Here is a 19,282-nt window from a genome sequence, read left to right on the forward strand (position 1 = left end):
GTATAGTAAAGGTAATTTGTAGTAATAGAGTATGAATTTTGATACAGAAATTCTCAAACCAGATCCACCAGAAGACGAGCGAAGTAGCCTTACTTGCACAAACCCTAGCTTGGGAGCTGTGGATACAGACGGCTACACCAGCCTGTCGTCTGCCATGGTCACTGTCTCCTGGGGACATAGCCAGGTGTATCCTTCCCTCAATTTCCATGATGATTCCTGAAATATTTAATGTATATGTTTGAACTGTGTAAAATATATTTTGAGTTTTCATATAAGTTGGAATCAGTTTGTAGATCTAAAAATAAACAAAACTTTTTCTATCTATCTGCCTAAGTGGCCACAGTGTGGGCCTGCCTCATACCAGGGTGACTGGTAGACCTGGCCCTGACCCTTTTTTTTTGAGACATAGTCTCACTATGTCACCCTCAGTAGAGTGTTGTGGCGTCACAGCTCACAGCAACCTCAAACTCTTGGACTTAAGCAATTCTCTTGCCTCAGCCTCCCAGGTAGCGGGGACTACAGGCGCCCACCACAACACCCGGCTATTTTTGTTGTTGTTGTTATTGCAGTTGTCATTTTTGTTTAGCAGACCCAGGCCGGGTTTGAAACCACCAGCCTTAATGTATGTGGCTGGCACCTTGACCCGTGAGCTACGGGTACTGAGCCTGGCCCTAACCCTTTCATGCCATTAGCCCCACCCATCATTGTGACCCCCCCACTTCCTCCCATTTCCTGAATGCACTGTGACCCTGTACTTCCTTCACTGATAGTCAACCCCCACAGTGTCCTCTCTGGGTAGCGGTTGTCCTCCTAGCCATGGCTGTAGAGGGGTTCCCTGTGGTTACAGGGGACTTACCCTGGTTGCCTGCACTGAAATAAAATGCATGTGGTGGCTGAGGGGCTGGGCATTGGTCAGGAGACACTGGCCTGGTGCTTGACCTCCGCCTTGCACTGAGTAACGCTATTTTTAGAGGCGCCTACAATCTGCCAGGTAGGGGGTTTAAGTAAAAAACAAAAGTTGGTGGCTGTTGCCACTTCCTGCAGCAGAGGAAACTCAGGAAGGGGGTTCCGTGTGGCATCTTCCACACTGCTCGGCATGGCTCTGTCAGCTCCAGACTGGAAGCTGCCCCCACGCGGGTCTCACTGACTTGGCCTGAGTTCTCAGCCCCGGGAAGGATCACAAGTGAGCTGAGGCCCTGCCTGTTCCTAATCCAAGCTGGTTCTTCGTTGCCACTCCGGGCTTCACCTGGGTAGTCTTCCTATTACAGCCACGTGCGTGAACTTCATCTGCATCCTTAAAACTTTTCCAAAAAGGTTATAAGCTATAGTTGGGACGTATCATGGGGCCTGTGGAAAAATGCTACCTGTCTTTCAATTCTGCTTGATTTTAAAACCTGAAAGTGTGTGACGAACGTGGACATGTCCCTCTGCTTGTGGGATACAGCTGGGGGATTGTTCCTCTCCCGAGCACCCTGTGGGTGTCACTTCCATCTGACATCTGGGACACACACCAACCGGGGAGGTAGCAGAGTCCCTGGGGCCCTCAGCTGAGTCCAGGCCCTAGTCCCCACACCGTGTCCCTAATGTGTGGTAACAGATTCCTCGCAAACAGTGGTTCTAGACTATCACCACTACCCCCATGGAGTGTGGCAGTCACTGGCACCTCGGTGATGTGCGGTAAATCCCCACTGGGCCCGAGCTGGCTTCCCCAGCTGAGGTTTGGTGCTTTGGGGAGCCCCAGAGCTTTCTCAGACTGGTGAAGGAAGTAACAAGCATCTCAGTCCTTAAAACTTTTCTTGAGAACTTCCCAAGAATTGTGGCTCATAAATCCCTTACAGCTGCTGCGCAGAATTCTTTCCCCCTTGGGTGTCACTACTGAGTTTAAAAACAGAGTAAGAACTTTTCTTTGACTGCAGTGTGAGAGGTCCTGGGGTATAGAATTCCACACTAGGCTGCAGGCCCAGGAAAGCTTCAAAAGCAGAGCCAAGACTCACTGAGTGGTGCAGGACTTTGAAGAAGCTGCTGAGAGGGCCCCCTGCCACCTTTGTCCCTACAGCCGTCAGGGCCTCTGCCCCAACAGTGTTGTCACTTTCATGTCCTTTGAAGAGGCTGCATGGGGACTTCCTGATAAGAGCCGTAAGACTTTAGAGTTGTCAGAGCCCCCAGATGTCCTTGGCACTAGGGTTTGGGGTGTTGGGGCTGCTCCCACCCAGGGCAGCCTCTCTAGCTAGGAGGATACTGGGAGAATGCTTGCCCTCTGCTGCTATGGGCACCGTCTCTGTGTCCTGGCCGACAGCTGTTGCTTCTAGTTCTCCTTGGCCTCTCCCCCGCCCAAGCAGGCTGTCCTGGGCCCCCTGACCCTGAAGAAGGGGCAGCTATTGCCTTTGAATAACTGTCTGTGTGGCTCAGAATCTCTGGTGCTTGGGGCAGGGGGTCTGCGCCTTGGGACTCCAGGCGCGGACAGACTGTTGGCCTCAGTGTGTCTACTCCGTGCTTCTGCCTAGAACTCGAGGCCATGATGGCTCTGTGCATCTTGCAGGAGCCCTCTGGAAAGGAGCTCCTGAGGCTCAGGACAGCGAGGACCTCACACAGCTTTCTGGAGGCTCCTCCAGCCTGTTTCCCAGGACTTCACAAGGATGTGTGCAGCCCAGAGCAGGATTGCCCTGGGAGAAGGGGTGCTGTGGTTGTCTTCTCCCCTCGGGGCCGTGGGCTGGGTGCCTGGTGATGGGGTCCCCCGGCCTTGACCTCCACAGCAGGCTATAGGGATGGGCCAGCGATCTCCCAACCAACAGTCAGGTGTCAGGCCTCGGTGACCATCGTGGATACTGCCAGCCTCTGGGAGGTGACAGGGCACAGGGGTTCTTCTCCAGGGTACTTCTAGCACTGGGGACCCCTGGGACCCCAGCTGCCCCTCCAGTGTCTCTAACCTCCCTGCTATACCTGGCGGCCTTGACCCAAATGCAAAGCCTGGCCCTTGCGCATGGCTCTACAGCCCAGCCAGTCCCCTTCCTGTGCTCAAAGCAGGCTCTTGGCTCTTTTCTGGGCTTCCTGCCCCTGTACTCTGCACCTCCTCCCACATTCTAGCCAGAGCCATGGTCCTGAAAAAAGAAGCCAGATCACTTTCTTAAAACTCTTAGTCGTCATGGCTCAGCGCCTGGCTCAAGAGGCTAAGGCGCCAGCCACGTACACCTGAGCTGGCAGGTTCAAATCCAGCCCACGCCCGCCAAACAACAATGATGGCTGCAACCAAAAAGTAGCCGGGCATTGTGGTAGGTGCCTGTAGTCCCAGCTACTTGGGAGGCAGAGGCAGGAGAATCGCTTTAGCCAAGGAGTTGGAGGTTGCTGTGAGCTGTGATGCCACGGCACTCTACCCAGGGCAACAGCTTGAGGCTCTGTCTCAAGAAAAAAAAGAAAAGCAAAACAAACAAAAAAAACTCTCAGTTGTCCCAAATTCCTTCAAGACAAGGTTCCAGGCTTGGAGGCGAGGGTGGGGAGGGTCTGCACCCCGGGCCTCCCAGTGTCTTCCTGGCAGTCTCTTGCCCCTGTGCAACAGCCCAGCCCTGGCTCTCTGCTCTGCTTTGCAGGGTCCTGCAGGACATCTTCCCTAACTCCCAGGGTCAGGTCAGATTCTCCTAAACAGCCCCCACCACACTCTTCTCAGCCCATTGTGATCCTCATCACTTACACATTGTCACCCACTTCTGGGACTTTGTCCTTGGCAGCTTGATACTGGTTCAGTCAGGTGGTCCCTGGTTCCCAACAAGCTAAGTACAGGAAGTGAAAGGGGGCGTTTGGAAACGCAGTGCAGTCTGAGCGACTGTGGCCCTCATGAGGCTGTGTATTTCTCAGTGGACTTGGTTCAGGAAGGCGCTCCAGCACCATCAACACCAGTCCTTGGCTCCCCGAGAACCCCTGCGGGTGATCTGCATTTCCCTGGAGACTTCATGGTGATGGTGTCAGTAACTGTCATCTCTTCTGCTCTGTCAGGCTGGGGATGAATTTTGTGGAAACTCTGTCTGGTTTTTCCTTTCCAGTGTAAAGAGTTAACTCTGCTGATGAGTGAATAGTTTTGTGCGAGTGAAGATGGCCGTGCATAGGCTCCGCAGCAGTGTGACCACTGGCTCACACGCTTGCTGGTCTGTAGTTAGGCGGATTTTTTTTTTTCATATATATATATATTTATTGTTGGGGATTCATTGAGGGTACAGTGAGCCAGGTTGCACTGATTAGTTAGGCAGATTCTAAGAAGCAAGAGGATTGTTGCCACTTCCTGTCTTACCAGCGCTGTGTTTTCCACAAGTCACATGAGAACTTAAGAGGCCTGGGTACTTAATCAGGTGGGGACAGCAGCAATTCAAAATTGTACTGAAAGTCCAGGCACAGTGGCTCATGCCTGTGATCCCAGCACTCTGGGAGGCCAAGGCAGGTGGATTGCCTGAGCTCAGGAGTTTGAGACCAGCCTGAGCCAGAGCGAGACCCTGTTTCTAACAATAGCTGGGCGTTGTGGCCTGTACCTATAGTCCCAGCTACTTGGGAGCTGAGACAAGAGGATCACTTAAGCCCAGGAGTTTCAGGCTGCTGTGAGCTCGAAGAGGGTGAGCACTCTACCAAGGGTGACAAAGTGAGACTCTGTCTCAAAAAAAAAAAAAAAGAAAAATTGTACTGAAGTACGACGTCTTCCTTCTAAATTCTCACATAAGGTGAAGGAAGATCCTTGTGTTTTCAAGGAATTTCTTCTACAACTTGGTTCATTCCTGTGGTTCCTCTGTCAGCCTGAGCCTGTGTCCCTCAAAGCACAGTCATCATTGTCTAGTCTTTAAGTGACATTACTCTCAGGCACAGGAAACTATAGGCTGAAGGCAGAGCTTGGTGGGCACCTTTCCTTGTACAGGCCCCACAGGAGAAGCAGGGGTCTGACGGGGGACTGTTGGGGTGGGACACAGAGGAGGCGCCTCCACCTGGGCTCAGTTCCGTGAGCTCTTCAAGGATCCTTGACCCTGGCCCAAGCAGAGCTAAACCATAGTAGGGTGGGGAGCTGGACGTGCAGGTGCCTGAGGACCCCACCCCCCCCTTGTTGGTTGTCTCGGGTGAATAACAAATGTGCACTCACTTAGCAGCTTAGAATAACACACGTTTATGATCCCACAGTTTCTATGGCTAGGATTATGGGCCTAGCCTGAGTCCTCCAGGGTCTCGCAAGGCTGCATTCAAGGTGTTGGCCAGGCAGGGGTCTTTCTGGAGCTCAGAGTCCTCTTCTGAGCTCACGTGGTTTTAGGACTGAGGACCCCATTCCCGCTGGCATCAGCTGGGGGCTGCTCTCAGCTCCTGGAGACCACGCTACGCCTCACTCATGGCAGCTGGCTTTCTCACAGCCAGCAGGCGACTCTCTCTTGTTGCATACCAGCTCGAGATGGAGACCTCTCACAACCCGGTGTGAGGAGAGGGAGTTGACCTGAGTGGAAAGGTGGGAAATGAGCAATAAAGCCACGAAAGGCGGGGAGAGGTGAGAAAGGAGATGAGAGAGAGGATGGCGTCGGGAGGCCTGAGGCAGCCCCTGAACCATGGAAACAGCTTTATTTATAGAGTGTTTTAATAAGGTTAGATAAATCTTAACACCTGCGGCAAAGATTAACTTAAAGAGGAAAAACTGCATGATTGCCGATAAGAAAATAGGCATGGGCTTTGTGACTTCTGGCAGGTGGAAAGAATGTAGTTAAAGGAGGAGAAGTGGTTGGGGGCTGCTCCCTGAGCATTTCCACAGCCGGCTCTCCACACCTTCTGACTTCTAGACCCCACTTAACGGCCTCACCTGATTAGGGCAGGCTCACCAAGCACAATGTCCCTTTTGCTCAACTCGTAAGTCAGCTGGTGAGGGATCTCAGTTATTTGTGCAATTCTCTCTGCCATGTAATGCAGCCTAATCCCAGGAGTGGCGTCTGTCACATTCACAGTCCTACTCATGCAGGGGCAGAGGGCCATGCAGTGTGCGTACACCAGCAGGAAGAATCTTGGGGACTGTCCCAGAATTCTGTGGACCAGGGTCCTCTGTCCCTCTGTGGCCGTCTAGCGGTAGCCCCTTTCTCCCTCCCCTTTCCTCTTCCTTGCTTGCTTACTCTGTTCTCCTCCTTCCCCCGCGCCCCCTTCTCTTTCCCCAGGGTGCCCTCTTCCTCCTCCTCACCAAGCTCAGAGGCTAAGACTGCTGGGAGGACTCTTGCCCAGTCTGAACTGGCGCAGAAACCACGTCAGCGGGCATGGAGCCCCACACCTCCCTGCGGGAAGACCCGGGGGGAGGCGGGCTACACGCAGGTGACCTTCATCATTTTGCCGGCTGTGTGCTGTAGGGAGTCAGTCTCGTGTGCTTTTCTTCTCTGTCTCCTCCCACTTCGCTGGATCTTTTTACAGACTCTGATCTTAGAAATTGAAAATAGCAAGAAAAGATCAAAATTCAGATACAGCTGTGACTTTTGACACCCCTTGCTTTGAAAGGCATGGGGTAGGTTGATAAAGGCGCTACAAACATGAACCAAGTTATAGAAAAAATTCCTTATGAGGACACAAGCAAGCCAACCTTGAAGATAATTCATCTGTGGCCCATTTCAGTTTAGGTTTGAATTTAGAGAGAAATGCCTTTGTCATACAGTACAAGTTTGGTGCAGAGGAGATGGTCCTTGACATCAGGACCCACTTCTGGTGTGAGCCCACTGCTCTTGGGCCCATTGCTACTGGCTGGCCCCACACACTACACCAGAAGCAAGCATGCTGGCCGTCTCTGAGGACCCTGTCCTGAGATTATCTAGGAGCCAGGTGTGCTGGCAACTACCTGTAGTCCCAGCTACTCTGGAGGCTGTGGCAGGAGGATTGCTTGAGACCAGGAGGGGGTTCAAGGCACTTGTGAATAAGCCCTACACTCCAGTCTACCCGACGTAGCAAGACCCCTCGCTGAACAAAAAGGAAAGATATTTGAGTTCCCTGAAAACTGTTTATTGACCCCTTGGTGCAAGTGTTCTCAAAAAAAGTTAAGTGGAAAGAAGGTGGGACTTGTTTGATACCAGAAAACCTAAATTCTGGAACACTTATGCCATCACCACACTGGGCTGCTGCTTTGCATGAAATAATGAGTAAGCATGAGAATGGGGGCGCGTGAGGCAGTGTTGAAGTGCCAGTTCCCGTAGCCTTCCTTGGCCATCCCTGGTCAAGCATGTCCCATGCTCTCAGTAGAACACAGCAGAACAGCTACAAGTTGAAAGCTAGTTAATTGGAGGCAGATTTTTTTTTTAAAAAAACTTAAAGTAGAGCTGTAACAACCAGAACCATTTTTCTGATCCCTGTCATCTTGAGAAAAGGTGGGGTCCCAGCACTGCAGTGCTGAGGGTGTGGGTGCTGCCAGGTGACAGGACGGAAGTTCTGCAGAGTGGGCTGGAGGACCAGCCCAGCACCAGCCAGCCCTGTAACCCCAGGCAGTCGGCCAGCCTTTCCAGCCCTCCCAGCCCTCCACTCCCTGCTCTGCCAAGTGAGGGACAAACAGAAACCTGTAGCATCCAGCTCTGACACTCTGCTCTATGTCTGTCATGGCTCAGAGGGAGGCAGACTGCCCAGCCCTGCCATGGACAGGCTGTGTAACCTTGGGCAAGTAGCTCACCCTCTCTGTGCCCTAGTCTCCTCATGTATAAATTGAGGGTGATAACAGTCTCTACCTAATGGGGCTGTTGCAAGGAGTAAGAACATGGCATTAATGTGTGTAAAGTGCTTACCAGAGTGCCCTCCTGGCATTTAGAAAGGGCCGGGCAAATGTAGCAATTATGACTGTAGCTACTATCACTGTCACTTCTGACTTCCCTTTAACTGTATAGCTATTAAATCTAAGCAAGGTTTTCTTTTGACAACAGCACTGCCGACCACGTCCCGGGAAGTGCTCTGTCCCCTAATCAGATGTCCTCTGTTTCAGGCGGAGGCCCGGCTTGCGGCGAAGCGCGCGGCCCGAGCAGAGGCACGTGAGATCCGCATGAAGGAGCTGGAGCGGCAGCAGAAGGAGGTACCTCCCGCACGGGGCCCTGTTGGGTCTTTTCGTGGTGATTTTCATTTCAGGCCCAGCGTGCACGTGCACACGCACCTGGCCTTCTCTCCTTGCTCTCTGCAGAGAGCATTTGCAGGTGTGACCCCTGCCTATGTCAGGCTGGGAGTGCGCATCGCACCATGCCAGGCCCGTCTGGCACAGACCTCAACCTGTTGGATCCTGAGACGAGCTTCTGAGCCCCTTGCCTATGAAGACCCTCCTTGGCCAGCTTTCTGGCTGGGAGGAGCTGGAAGGAGGGAAGGCTCTGAACTTCAAGGTCTTAACTGTTGAACCAAATTCTAGATCCTTTGAGTTTAAATGGGCAAGAAGAGATTAGTAATTTTTAATCTGACCAAATTGTTTCATTTCTAAATGTTTCCACCGTGATTTATACAGAGTTGAACAGGTTTCAAGCCTATATGTGATAAAGAGTAGAGTGCGCATCGTGGATAAGTCAGCCAGAGAAGAAATAGCCCCAGGATTGTGGACAGTGACGTGTTTACACACCTGCTCATGCTGTTTGCTACTTATTTTCATCATTTTGAGCTGGTCCAAAAGTCATGTTGTAGGCCAAGCACCCTGGCTCATGCCTATAGTCCTAGCACTCTAGGAGGCCAAGGCGGGTGGATTTCCTGAGCTCATGGGTTTGAGACCAGCCTGAGCAAGAGTGAGACACCTGTCTCTAAAAATAGCCAGGTATTGTGGCAGGCACCTGTAATCCTAGCTATGCAGGAGGCTGAGGCAAGAGAATCACTGTGAGCTCAAGAGTTTTGAGGTTGCTGTGAGCTGTGACATCATAGCACTGTACCAAGGGCAGCGAAGCCTGACTGTCCCCCCCAAAAAAAAGTGATTTGTGACTGCACAAGCCTCTTTAACTCACTGTTCCAGTGCTTCTTCATGACTTTCAGAGGCCAAGGAGCCAAGCCCCTCTCAGCTCTTGCCATCCTTCCACACCTGGCCCTACCCCTAAGGGCTTTTCTTATTAAAAAGCACTGAATTCAGTGTGTTGGACAGAAGCTGCCCGCTGCCTTCCCCAGGGCTAATTTTCATAAACAGGTTCTTGTTTGGCCCTCTTTGTGAAATGTTTGAAGTCAAACCAGTTGTTTAAATTTATGAGATTTCAGATGTGAAAAATCTGAATTGCCAGTTTCTCTCAAGACCATTGCAGATTCCACAACATCCCCAACAAGGACCGAACCTGCCCCACTCCCTGCAGGGACGAGGTCCCGGCCACCAGTCCGAGGTGCCCATTGTCCTTCCTGCCCTGGGGAGTTTGCCACCCCTTGTGCAAATACATGGGCAGAGGAGGGGCAGTGTCACCGTGCCTTGGGGACCGTCCTGACACAGAGCCAGCTCTGCACACCTGAATTCTGCTATATACAGTGGTTGCTCCAGCCACCTAATGAACAGCTCTTTTCTTCTGAGCTGTTTTTTTAACATATGCATTTTAAGTGATAAGATCCCAGTTGCTTTTCAGGCTGCTTGCCCTGTGTCTTTAGAATATTTCTGTTCATATTTCAGTAGACAATTTCAGGCTCGTTGTGTGTTGGCCACAGCTGGCCCCTTCCCTCTGTTTAGAAACCATTCGGTTTCCCAGAGGCAGTGGCCGCCACCTTCCAGCCTGCCTCACTCTGCACAGCCCAGAGCTCGCGCAGCCTGGAGCTCCACGCTCATCCGGTTTTAACCAGCTTTCCCTGGCTCCCTAACAGGCCCCCAGTCTTTTCTTTTTTCTTTTTTAAATAAGGTCATAAAGAGGTAGTTGTAATAAGAACTTCCCCGGATGTTTTGTTCTGCCAGTGTTCTGCCTCAGCTGATTGGATTTAACTCTCCTGGCCTGTCAGTGTTTCTGTGTGGCTGTGGCAGAGCCAGGACCTGGAGGAAGGGGAAGCCGTGAAGCTGGAGTGGGGCCGCCTCTGGCTTTCATGGTGGCATTAGTGGTCATTCTGTCACTTTTCTCCTGTGCAGTGTAAGAGAAAGTTGCTTTCACTAAGAATACAACTACAGAATGTCCTCAAAATCAAAGTGAAAATGAATTATATATATCCCCATCTTCCAAATTATATATTCAGATAAAATATAGTCTATCCTAGTTATAGGTGGAATTGATTTAAATACAGGATGATATTAGCAGCTTATTACAGAGTTCTTTGGCAAATGTTCCTGATTTAAAAAAATAAAAATTGAGGCTCAGTGCCTGTGGCTCAAGCAGCTAAGGCGCCAGCCACATACACGAAAGCTGGCAGGTTCGAATCCAGCCCGGGCCCACCAAACAACAATGACGGCTGCAACCAAAAAAATAGCCAGGCATTGTGACAAGCACCTGTAGTCCCAGCTGCTTAGGAGGCGGAGGCAGGAGAATTGCTTGAGCCCAGGAGTTGGAGGTTGCTGTGAGCTATGATGCCACAGCACTCTACCCAGGGTGACAGCTTGAGGCTCTGTCTCAGAAAGATAAAATAAATAAATAAAAATAAAAATTGAGATGAATTTAGCCACAAAATCATCTTTTCAAACCGCCTCCTTGGAAAGTGCCCCTTCCTTTGAGTTAAAGGAAGTCTTCTTCTGTTGCATTTTAATTCTATAACATAAGAGTAACCTGTTGAAGAACTCATGTATCTCAGTTGCAATATTCCAAACCATACCCCCCCAAAAAAAAATTAAAAATAAGCAAGGCTTAAAAATAAGTAGTCCCAGCTACTCTGAAGGCTAAGACAGGAGGATCATTGAGCCCAGGAGTTGACCACAGGTCACACCTGTGAATAGCCACTGCACTCCAGCCTGTGTAACGTTGTGAGACCCCCATCACTCAAAAAATAGTCAGAAAATAAAAAATAGTTGCAACCCAAGATGGGAAACTAAGTCTTGGCCATTTTAGAATTATAGAAAGGGGAGATGGATGTTGAGAGGTGGAGGGAGGCGTGTGGTGGTGCTGGGGGCCCAAACGGCTCTCACTGCCCCTCCAGCAGCCTGCAAAGCCCAGGGACATCCCCACTGCACGCTCAGGGAAAAGATGCCGGGGGTGGGGGTGGGGTGATAAAGAACCCAGCATGAAGGGCTGCTCTGAGGTTTAAACCGGGTCTGTCACTTGCAGTCACAGCAAGGAAGGAGTAGAGGGGCCCACGTAATCCTACTCATTTTCTAAGTAGAAACATCCCTTGGAAGCCAAGTTTCTCCTTGGTGTTGAATTCAAGGAACAGAATATCAAAAATTAAATAGGACACTTTCGTTAGCTATTCATCTAGCTGGCTCTTAACGTGACCCAAGTCCAGGAGGCAGGGCAGCACACGTGCGTGTGTGTGAACATGCGTGTGTACGTCTGGAGGGAAGAGCAAGTCCGTCTAGTGTCCTCTGAGCTTGCAGGTTGGAGACATGCGTACAGGATTTAGGAAGGTGTGTGGACATGGCCTCCCTGAGCCTCTGCTATAGTTTGAGCCTCCTCAAACTATGACCTGCGGGCCACATGTGGTGGTGTGAATTGTATTTGTTCCCTTTTTTTTTTTTTTTTTTTACTTCAAAATAAGATATGTGCAGTGTGCATAGGAATTTGCTCATAGTTTTTTTTTTTTTTTTAACTATAGTCCAGCCCTCCAACGGTCTGAGGGACAGCGAACTGGCCCCCTGCTTAAAAAGTTTGAGGACCCCTGCGTCTGGGCCCTGCTACCCTGAGAACCCACTGACACCATTTGTGGTCACACATTCCGATACCTGGGGCATCGGCGTTTTAAGTTGTTGATTAAGGGGGAAATGAATACTCTTTGGAAGACTAGTGTTTAATAACTAGTAGGGTTGATATTTTGATGTAAAAATTTAGAACTATGATCCCTGTTTCCCTCTGGGTAGTGAGTCCCCCACCTGTACACGGGCATTTTTGAGCAGTTGAGGTTTTTTCAGGAGGCTCTGAGAATGCTGGGGAGGATGGGAGGCTGGCGTCTGGGGCTGAGCTCCCCCAAGAGGGCACCCAGGTAGCAGAGACACCACTGCTGGGGGCCCAGGTCTGTCCTCACACCTCAGAGGGGCAGTGAGCTTGGCGGCCTATTTGTCAGACCCAGGCCCACTCCAGACCCCCACCCCCCACTCTCTTTATTGGTTCTTTTCAGTAGTTTCAGGTGGTAAGAATCCAGTGCCTCCTGCTCTGCTAACTGTGCCGTTGAAAGCATATGAACTCCTTCATAGGGCAAAGTAATAACATAGGTCTTCTTGGGGAAATCCAGGTGAACCTTGCACTTCACTGGGACAAGCTAGGGCAGTAGAGAACAGTGGTAATGAGAGTGTATCTCTTTCTTTGCTCCTGACTTGTAAACATTTTTGGTTGGAGGTGCTGTGTTTGTCATTGTCATAGTGTTGAATATACTTACCTGTGCTTCCCCCAGGTGCGTCAAGAAACACTAACTCTCCTCTTGCAGTTTTGGCAGAGCCTTGAACAGTCCCTGACACAAATGTTTTCATGAATGAATGAAAATGGGTGGAAATCTCAGCCTTTCCTCCTGGTTACAACAAAGTTAGGAGAAACCCCTGAAGCAAACTCATATGTCAATGTATGATAATAACTTGTTTCTTCTTTTAATATTCGAGTTATATTCTAACTATAGCTCTGTTTATGTGGAATTTCCCTGCTATTCTGTATGTGTTGGTGTGAATCAGAACATCCAAGCCTCTGTCTTCATTATTTGTGAATTTACCCAGCTGACTTCCCAATTAAGTTTGTGTACTTTCTGGTTCAACTTTTACTACAAAAATAAGTTTCACATTAAAGATGAAGTACTTCGGGCAGCGCCTGTGGCTCAGTGAGTAGGGCGCTGGCCCCATATGCCGAGGGTGGCGGGTTCAAACCCAGCCCTGGCCAAACTGCAACAAAAAAATAGCCGGGCGTTGTGGCGGGCGCCTGTAGTCCCAGCTGCTCGGGAGGCTGAGGCAAGAGAATCTCTTAAGCCCAGGAGTTGGAGGTTGCTGTGAGCTGTGTGAGGCCACGGCACTCTACCGAGGGCGGTACAGTGACACTCTGTCTCTACAAAAAAAAAAAAAAAAAAGATGAAGTAGTACTTCTCTTTGGTAGTAATAGGTGATGCAAACTTCTGCCTTAGAAAATTAGCAGAATTATGGTAGCAATTCACCCTTATTTCCTCAATGTATCTAAAATGAAATGTAAAGTAAGTAATGAAATTACTAATTCTTTAAATGCTTTTTTATTCATATTTTACCAGTATTCACTGTTTCTTTCCCAGGATGGCTTTTATTCTTATTTCTATTTACTTATGGAACCTTTTCCTGGTGTTTCTGCTTCTTTAATTGGATTTTATATTTCTTTCCCTTTTTTCTTTTGTTCATCTCTATAGATCTATCAGGTCCAAAAGGTAGGCTCTTCCTTCTTTATTTTCTAATTTGCATGTACTAATTTTGCCTTGCCAAGGGCCTGGTCACCTTTCAGAAATAATGCCTTGCCTTGCAGAGACAGAGGCAGTTTTTACTCTTGGTTTTACCGCCTTGTATATGAATCTAAACAAGAATGCCAGGTTCCCACTCCAGCCCACACAGAGCAGCAGCGGACACATTTCTGTGTACTGAATGCTCTGTTCACCTCCATTTTCGTTAGAAAATTGTTTCCTTCAGAAAGAAACTAATTCTAAGACAAAATCAGATTTCAGAATTTAAGGAGCCTTTTGAAATTGTATGTTGAAAGAGAAAGATGATTTTATCATAAAACTTTCAAAATATCAAAGCAAATGACCATACATTGAAAGATTATTCGATATTGATTTTAAAACCCTAATAAGAAAGACAGTGATATAACAATGAAATAAATCTGCCCTCCTCCTTTCCTCATATTCAGAGTTTCATAAACTAACATGTGTCTCTATTTCCTAGTATTCTGTAGAAGCAGCTAAGGTTTAGAAATAAATACACCGGGCAGGCCAGACTCAGAAAATTGTGAGAAAGATAGTTAAATCAATGATTCATGATTCATAAGGAGCGAGTAGGTTCCCTGAGAATCTACAGAATTTGTGTACAAATGAGTCTTCCCATAAATGAATCTTGTTTGTTACTTATGACATCTGTAATAGTTTTTTTATAGTTTTTTTATAAATTTGTACTTTACTAGGTAAAGTACAACGGTGTTATTCTTTTAGAGAGCTAAGAAAATCAGAATAAGTTCTCTTAACTTTAGAGGTTAGAGCAGGCAGATCCTTTAAGCACATGGCCAGTAAGTGCTGGACTCCGGTACTAACCACAGTTCTGATTCCCTGGCCTGCCCATCTCCTTCCTTCTGCCCAACTGCTGTCCTAAAGAGCGCGAAGAAATCAGTGGAGCAGACGCCAGGGTCTTTGTATTTTGTTAGTGTTCCTGAGGTCTGAGTATTGAAATGGGTCCTGAAGCTTTGAGTTCCTTGTTATCCCTGGAGAGTCTGAGAAGACCCGGGCAAGCCAGAGGCACAGCTAGAGAGCCCTGGCTGTCCCTGATGGAAGAGGAGACGTCAATGTCCAAAACCTAGAAAGGGGGCTCCATCCAATCATTTCCACTTGCAGTCATTCTTTTCTTGTGTCAGTTCACTATTATTTTCTTTTTACAAATGCACCAGGGATACAGTGTGAGAGCTTTATCCGAGTGTGAGTTTGTACACAGTGGAAGTGCAGGGCACAGCTTTGTAGTGAACATGTAACCGAGGGAGGAAAGGCTTTCTTTATAAACCACTCACGTTTACCAAGAGGAGAAGGAGGCGGTAAGGGCGAGCCTTCCAGCCCAAGTAGCTGGTCTATGTAATGTTTCTCTTGACTCAAAGCTATTTCTGAAAGCCAAGCACCTTTTGCATTAGCGTGGCTCTTGCTTCTCTCTGCATGACTCACTGGCTAATCACAGTGTTTATGCTGGAAATATGTATTTTTCCCTCTCTGGACTTTGCTGTGCTGGTGCCGATAGCTAGCATGGGACCTACTCATTGATCGCACTTTCCGTTGCTGGGATGTTCTCCCCACCTGGAAGGGAGGGGTAGCATGGAAATGGAGCTAGGCTTACGGTAGCTATTGACAAGACCTCCCATGGACTAGGAGAAAGATTTTGAATACTGGCTCTTACCTTTATTGTGAAAATAGCAATATATAGTATACATTATTTTACATAAGAGTATAAGGGGGAAAGAAAAATGTGAAAATAGAAGAACTGATAGTACTGATTTCTTTTGGAATTTAAATAATTTTATTGTGAATTTATTTATTCCCTCCCCTCTCCTTTAAAAAACTGAAAAACGTGTTTCTTCTATTTTTGTAGTTTAGCCGTGAGATAAGGGAGGGGTGGTGGCAGCATCCCTCCTTTAACAGGAGCTAACATTAACTGAATGCAACGTAGTTTTAAGCTGACACGTTGCACTGGAGTTGAAGGTAAAACATGACTTTGGGAAGTGTTTTGCTTTTATTTCCTTTCTGATTTTTTACAAAGTATCTAAGGAAATAATTTACAGGAAAAGAGGTGGCTCTTCTACTTTTCGTATTAAGAGTTCAGTGTTGTTGAATTTTTAAAAGCTTCGTAAGGTTCTCCCTCCTAATTTTCTTCTCCCAATTTTCTGCTTACCATCGTCTCTGAGCTTAAAGGATGGGGCTGAGAGCTGTAGATTTTAAACCTGGTCACCCTTCAAAATGAAACTAAACCAACCCTAGTAGCAGCAGACATGTTTTGGTTATTATTAAACAACTGCAAAAATTGTCTAGTATCCGGTATATCTTCTGATTATAAGATTTTGATGTGCAGGGCGGCGCCTGTGGCTCAGTTGGTAAGGTGCCGGCCCCATATAACGAGGGTGGCGGGTTCAAACCCGGCCCCAGCCGAACTGCAACAAAAAAATAGTCGGGTGTTGTGGCGGGCACCTGTAGTCCCAGCTACTTGGGAGGCTGAGGCAAGAGAATCGCTTAAGCCCAGGAGTTGGAGGTTGCTGTGAGCTATGTGATGCCACGGCACTCTACCGAGGGCCATAAAGTAAAACTCTGTCTCTACAAAAAAAAAAAAAAAAAGATTTTGATGTGCAAAGAGAAATCTCACATCTATAATAGATGATACTGAGGTGGTTTATTTTCTTATATGAGAAAATTTATTTTCTTATTGGAAATTGAAGAAAAAGGAGAAAAGCAGAGATCCAATTATTTGGGGCCCTAACCTGGCTTCCCACCTAACTTTGGGAAGACTGTGTTTAGTGATGGGGATAGCCATTCTGAGCCCGGTTTTCTAACTCTAATGTGGACCATTATGACTCAGACTATTATAAAGATACAGAGGCATTAACCGCAGTAATCTCCAAACACAACTTGTAGGTCTGTGTATTTCCCCTTGTATGCGAAGGCCTCTTATGTAACCAGCTACGGCAGGTTACAAGGACTTGCACAGTGCATGAATTCTCGTGGGCCTAGATTCAGCATGGAGGGTAGGCAGCTGGAGCAGGTGTACTCCAGGTCACAGGGTCAGTGCACAGTTTCGCTCCCTATCCTCTGGGCTTCCTGGTCCCAAGGTGGCAACCCAGGGGGTGGCTCTGAGCTCTTGCTGCCCTCAGGGTTTTATTCCTTTAGTGCTTTTGCTTTGAAGCTGTGAACAGCTTGACAGAGGATTAAATGCTTGGGGGGCTGGCAGGGGCTTTCTTCACGGCTCACAACCTGCACGGGCTGTTGGGGGGCACCCCTTCTGTGGTAGGAGCGTGCTGTGACCACTTGGCCTTGGCATGCACCTTCCCTATGCGGCAACCTGGACATGCCTGTCGGAACACTTTCTCAAACAGTTACTGTTTCACTTCTTGCCTAATTTTCTTTCCCTTCTGTCTATAGAAATATTATGGGCTGGATACAAAGTGGGGTGACATCGAGCAATGGATGGTAGGCCTCAAATACAATTTTAAGATTTAAATGGTTTTTAACTTAATTCTCATGCACTTTAATTACATAGATAGATTCCTATTGCACCATAATTTAATACTGAGAGATTTTGTTCTGGAGGCTTCCGCATCTGGTCTCTGGTTGTTTACATCCCCCAGAGAAGCCTGCTTAGAAACGTCCTGGCCAGGTGCTTTGTTCAGTAGCTTGTCTGTTCAGTAGCCACTAACTGCTGATGTCTCCAGGCCAGCAGTTTGTGGGGTCTCCACCTCCAGGGCCTCCCTGCACACTTTGGGCAGAGGGCTCCCCCTGAGGACTCAGGCTGGGCCTGTGTTCCTGGCTCAAGAACTTTCCCGGGAACTTTCTCGTTACTATCACGGCTCACCAAGTTCCAGTTGGAACCCCAGAGGTACATTATGCTCTGTTTGCTTCATTCACGATTGCAACCAGCTGGTCTCAACCTCATGCGACTTTATCTGCATTCGGGGCCCTCCTCATCCTGTCTTCTGAACCTGCTGAAACTACTGTTCTTGGGTGAGAAAATTCCTTTACATTCTCAGCCTGTTTCTTAGAGCAGCCCTGCTACCTTCCCAAGCCAGGTGAAAGCCAGCCCAGCCCTAATGGTCCAGGAGCAGGGGGCCTTCCGTGTTCCCTCCGTTGGTCTGACTCATTTCCCCGCCCCCCCTGACTCGCTCCACTTGCTGGCCCGGTTGCTTTATTGACTGGCTTCATGGACATCCTCACAGGCTTTCTGCATTTGAGAACCTGGTCTGGATGGAAATGCCCTATTAAATGTTCCTTATGTGTAAAAAAAAAAAACAAAGGAACATATAAAAAGTTCTCCCAACATCTTAGATACTGAACATAAAAGAGATTAGTTCTTCAAATGTGAAGAACACACACTTCCTCTGTTGAAAACAAATGATGTTGTAAACTCATTTTCAGCTTACATGGCACAGGCAGGTAGGTTTTTATCTAATCTTAAGACACAGTTAAAAGATGTAGCATTGTTTTATATGCCACCAAGAAAGAAAAAAATGCTGCTACTTACAATTGTGAGCAACTTTGATTAAAAGATATACCCTAACTTTAGAAATGTCAAATTGTAAAAAATTGTGCCTTAAGGTCCACAAAATTTGGTAGAAAAATCCTTACTGGATTTTTTTTTTTTTTTTTGAGACAGTCTCACTATGTTGCCCTCGGTAGAGTGCCTTGGCGTCACAGCTCACAGCAACCTCAAACTTTTGTGCTTAAGCAATTCTCTTGCCTCAGCCTCCCTAGTAGCTGGGACTACAGGCGCCCGCCACAACGCCCTGCTATTTTTTTGTTGCAGTTGCTGTTTAGCTGACCTGGGCCAGGTTCTAACCTGCCAGCCTGGGTGTATATGGCCAGTGCCTACCCACTGAGCTACAGGTACCTGCCCTTGCTGGATCTTTTGTGGAAATAATTTATCTTCTCATTCCCAAAGAAAGAGAGGAAGATTCTAAACATAAAGGAACACACAGGCTGATGTAAGTGAACCAGATTATAGAGATTAGAAAAAAATTAAGACCCAGGCCAGGCACAGTGGCTCATACCTATAAACCTGGCACTTTGGGAGACCAAGGTGGGAGGATCACTTGAGCCCAAGAGTTCAAGACCAGCCTGGAAAGTCGAGTGCGACCCCATCGCTACAAAAAAAAAAAAAAAAAATTAAAAATTAGCCAGATGTGGTGGTTGAGCCCAGGAGTTTGAGGTTACAGTAAGCTATGATCACACCACGGCACTTTAGATTCTAGCCTGGGTAACAGAGTGAGACCCATTCTCAAAAAAAAAAAAAAGATTCATGTCCTGCCCCAACACACTGTTTTTAAAGCAAAAATGAAATATGCCGATTGTGTGCTTCAGAACCCCTTCCTTTACAGTATTCCCAGTGGCTTAATTAAAGCCTTTCAGCAAAAGCAAAGCAAATATTTATTTGACATTTAGGTGAGGAATGCTGTGTATGTTGCAGTGGGACTGTCTGGGCTTGTTCTGAACACTCTGCTGTGTGTCTAACCTTTGATTCTGACTGTCTCCTCCGTTGCTTTGGTAGGAAGACAGTGAGCGCTACTCTCGTAGATCCAGAAGAAACACCTCGGTTAGTACGTGCTCGTTACCCAGGCGGTGCAATTGGAGTCCGAGTTGTGCTTTTCGTGACTGCAGTACATATCAGTGTATCACCTCTTAATGAAAGAAATTAACTGATACTGATGTTACGTAAACAAAGACGATAAACACGGCTTTTAGCGTTTTTGACCTAAATTTGGCAGGGAGAATGTGTTTAACAAATTTGTATTGGTATATTCATGAGTTTTAGTGTTTTTATGCTATTGAACACCTATAAATAATTTGCCTAGTGAGGCTATGT

General features: G+C 47.8%; 1 protein-coding gene across 48 annotated transcripts in view; it reads left to right on the forward strand.

Annotated features, from left to right (window-relative positions):
* The window catches only part of LRRFIP1 (LRR binding FLII interacting protein 1), a 156,360-nt gene that overhangs the window by 81,492 nt on the left and 55,586 nt on the right, over positions 1-19,282 (forward strand). For 34 of the 48 annotated variants that reach the window (XM_053596608.1, XM_053596612.1, XM_053596610.1 and 31 more), the window contains 4 exons: positions 7,946-8,032; positions 13,384-13,401; positions 16,849-16,896; positions 18,968-19,012. In XM_053596608.1, coding sequence (XP_053452583.1) covers positions 7,946-8,032; positions 13,384-13,401; positions 16,849-16,896; positions 18,968-19,012 — 198 coding nt within the window. The remainder of the gene's footprint in view (positions 1-7,945; positions 8,033-13,383; positions 13,402-16,848; positions 16,897-18,967; positions 19,013-19,282) is intronic. The other 14 variants (XM_053596592.1, XM_053596596.1, XM_053596594.1 and 11 more) reach the window with 1 other exon arrangement.

The sequence above is a fragment of the Nycticebus coucang genome, chromosome 7 (genome assembly GCF_027406575.1).
Source record: "Nycticebus coucang isolate mNycCou1 chromosome 7, mNycCou1.pri, whole genome shotgun sequence".
NCBI lineage: Eukaryota > Metazoa > Chordata > Mammalia > Primates > Lorisidae > Nycticebus > Nycticebus coucang.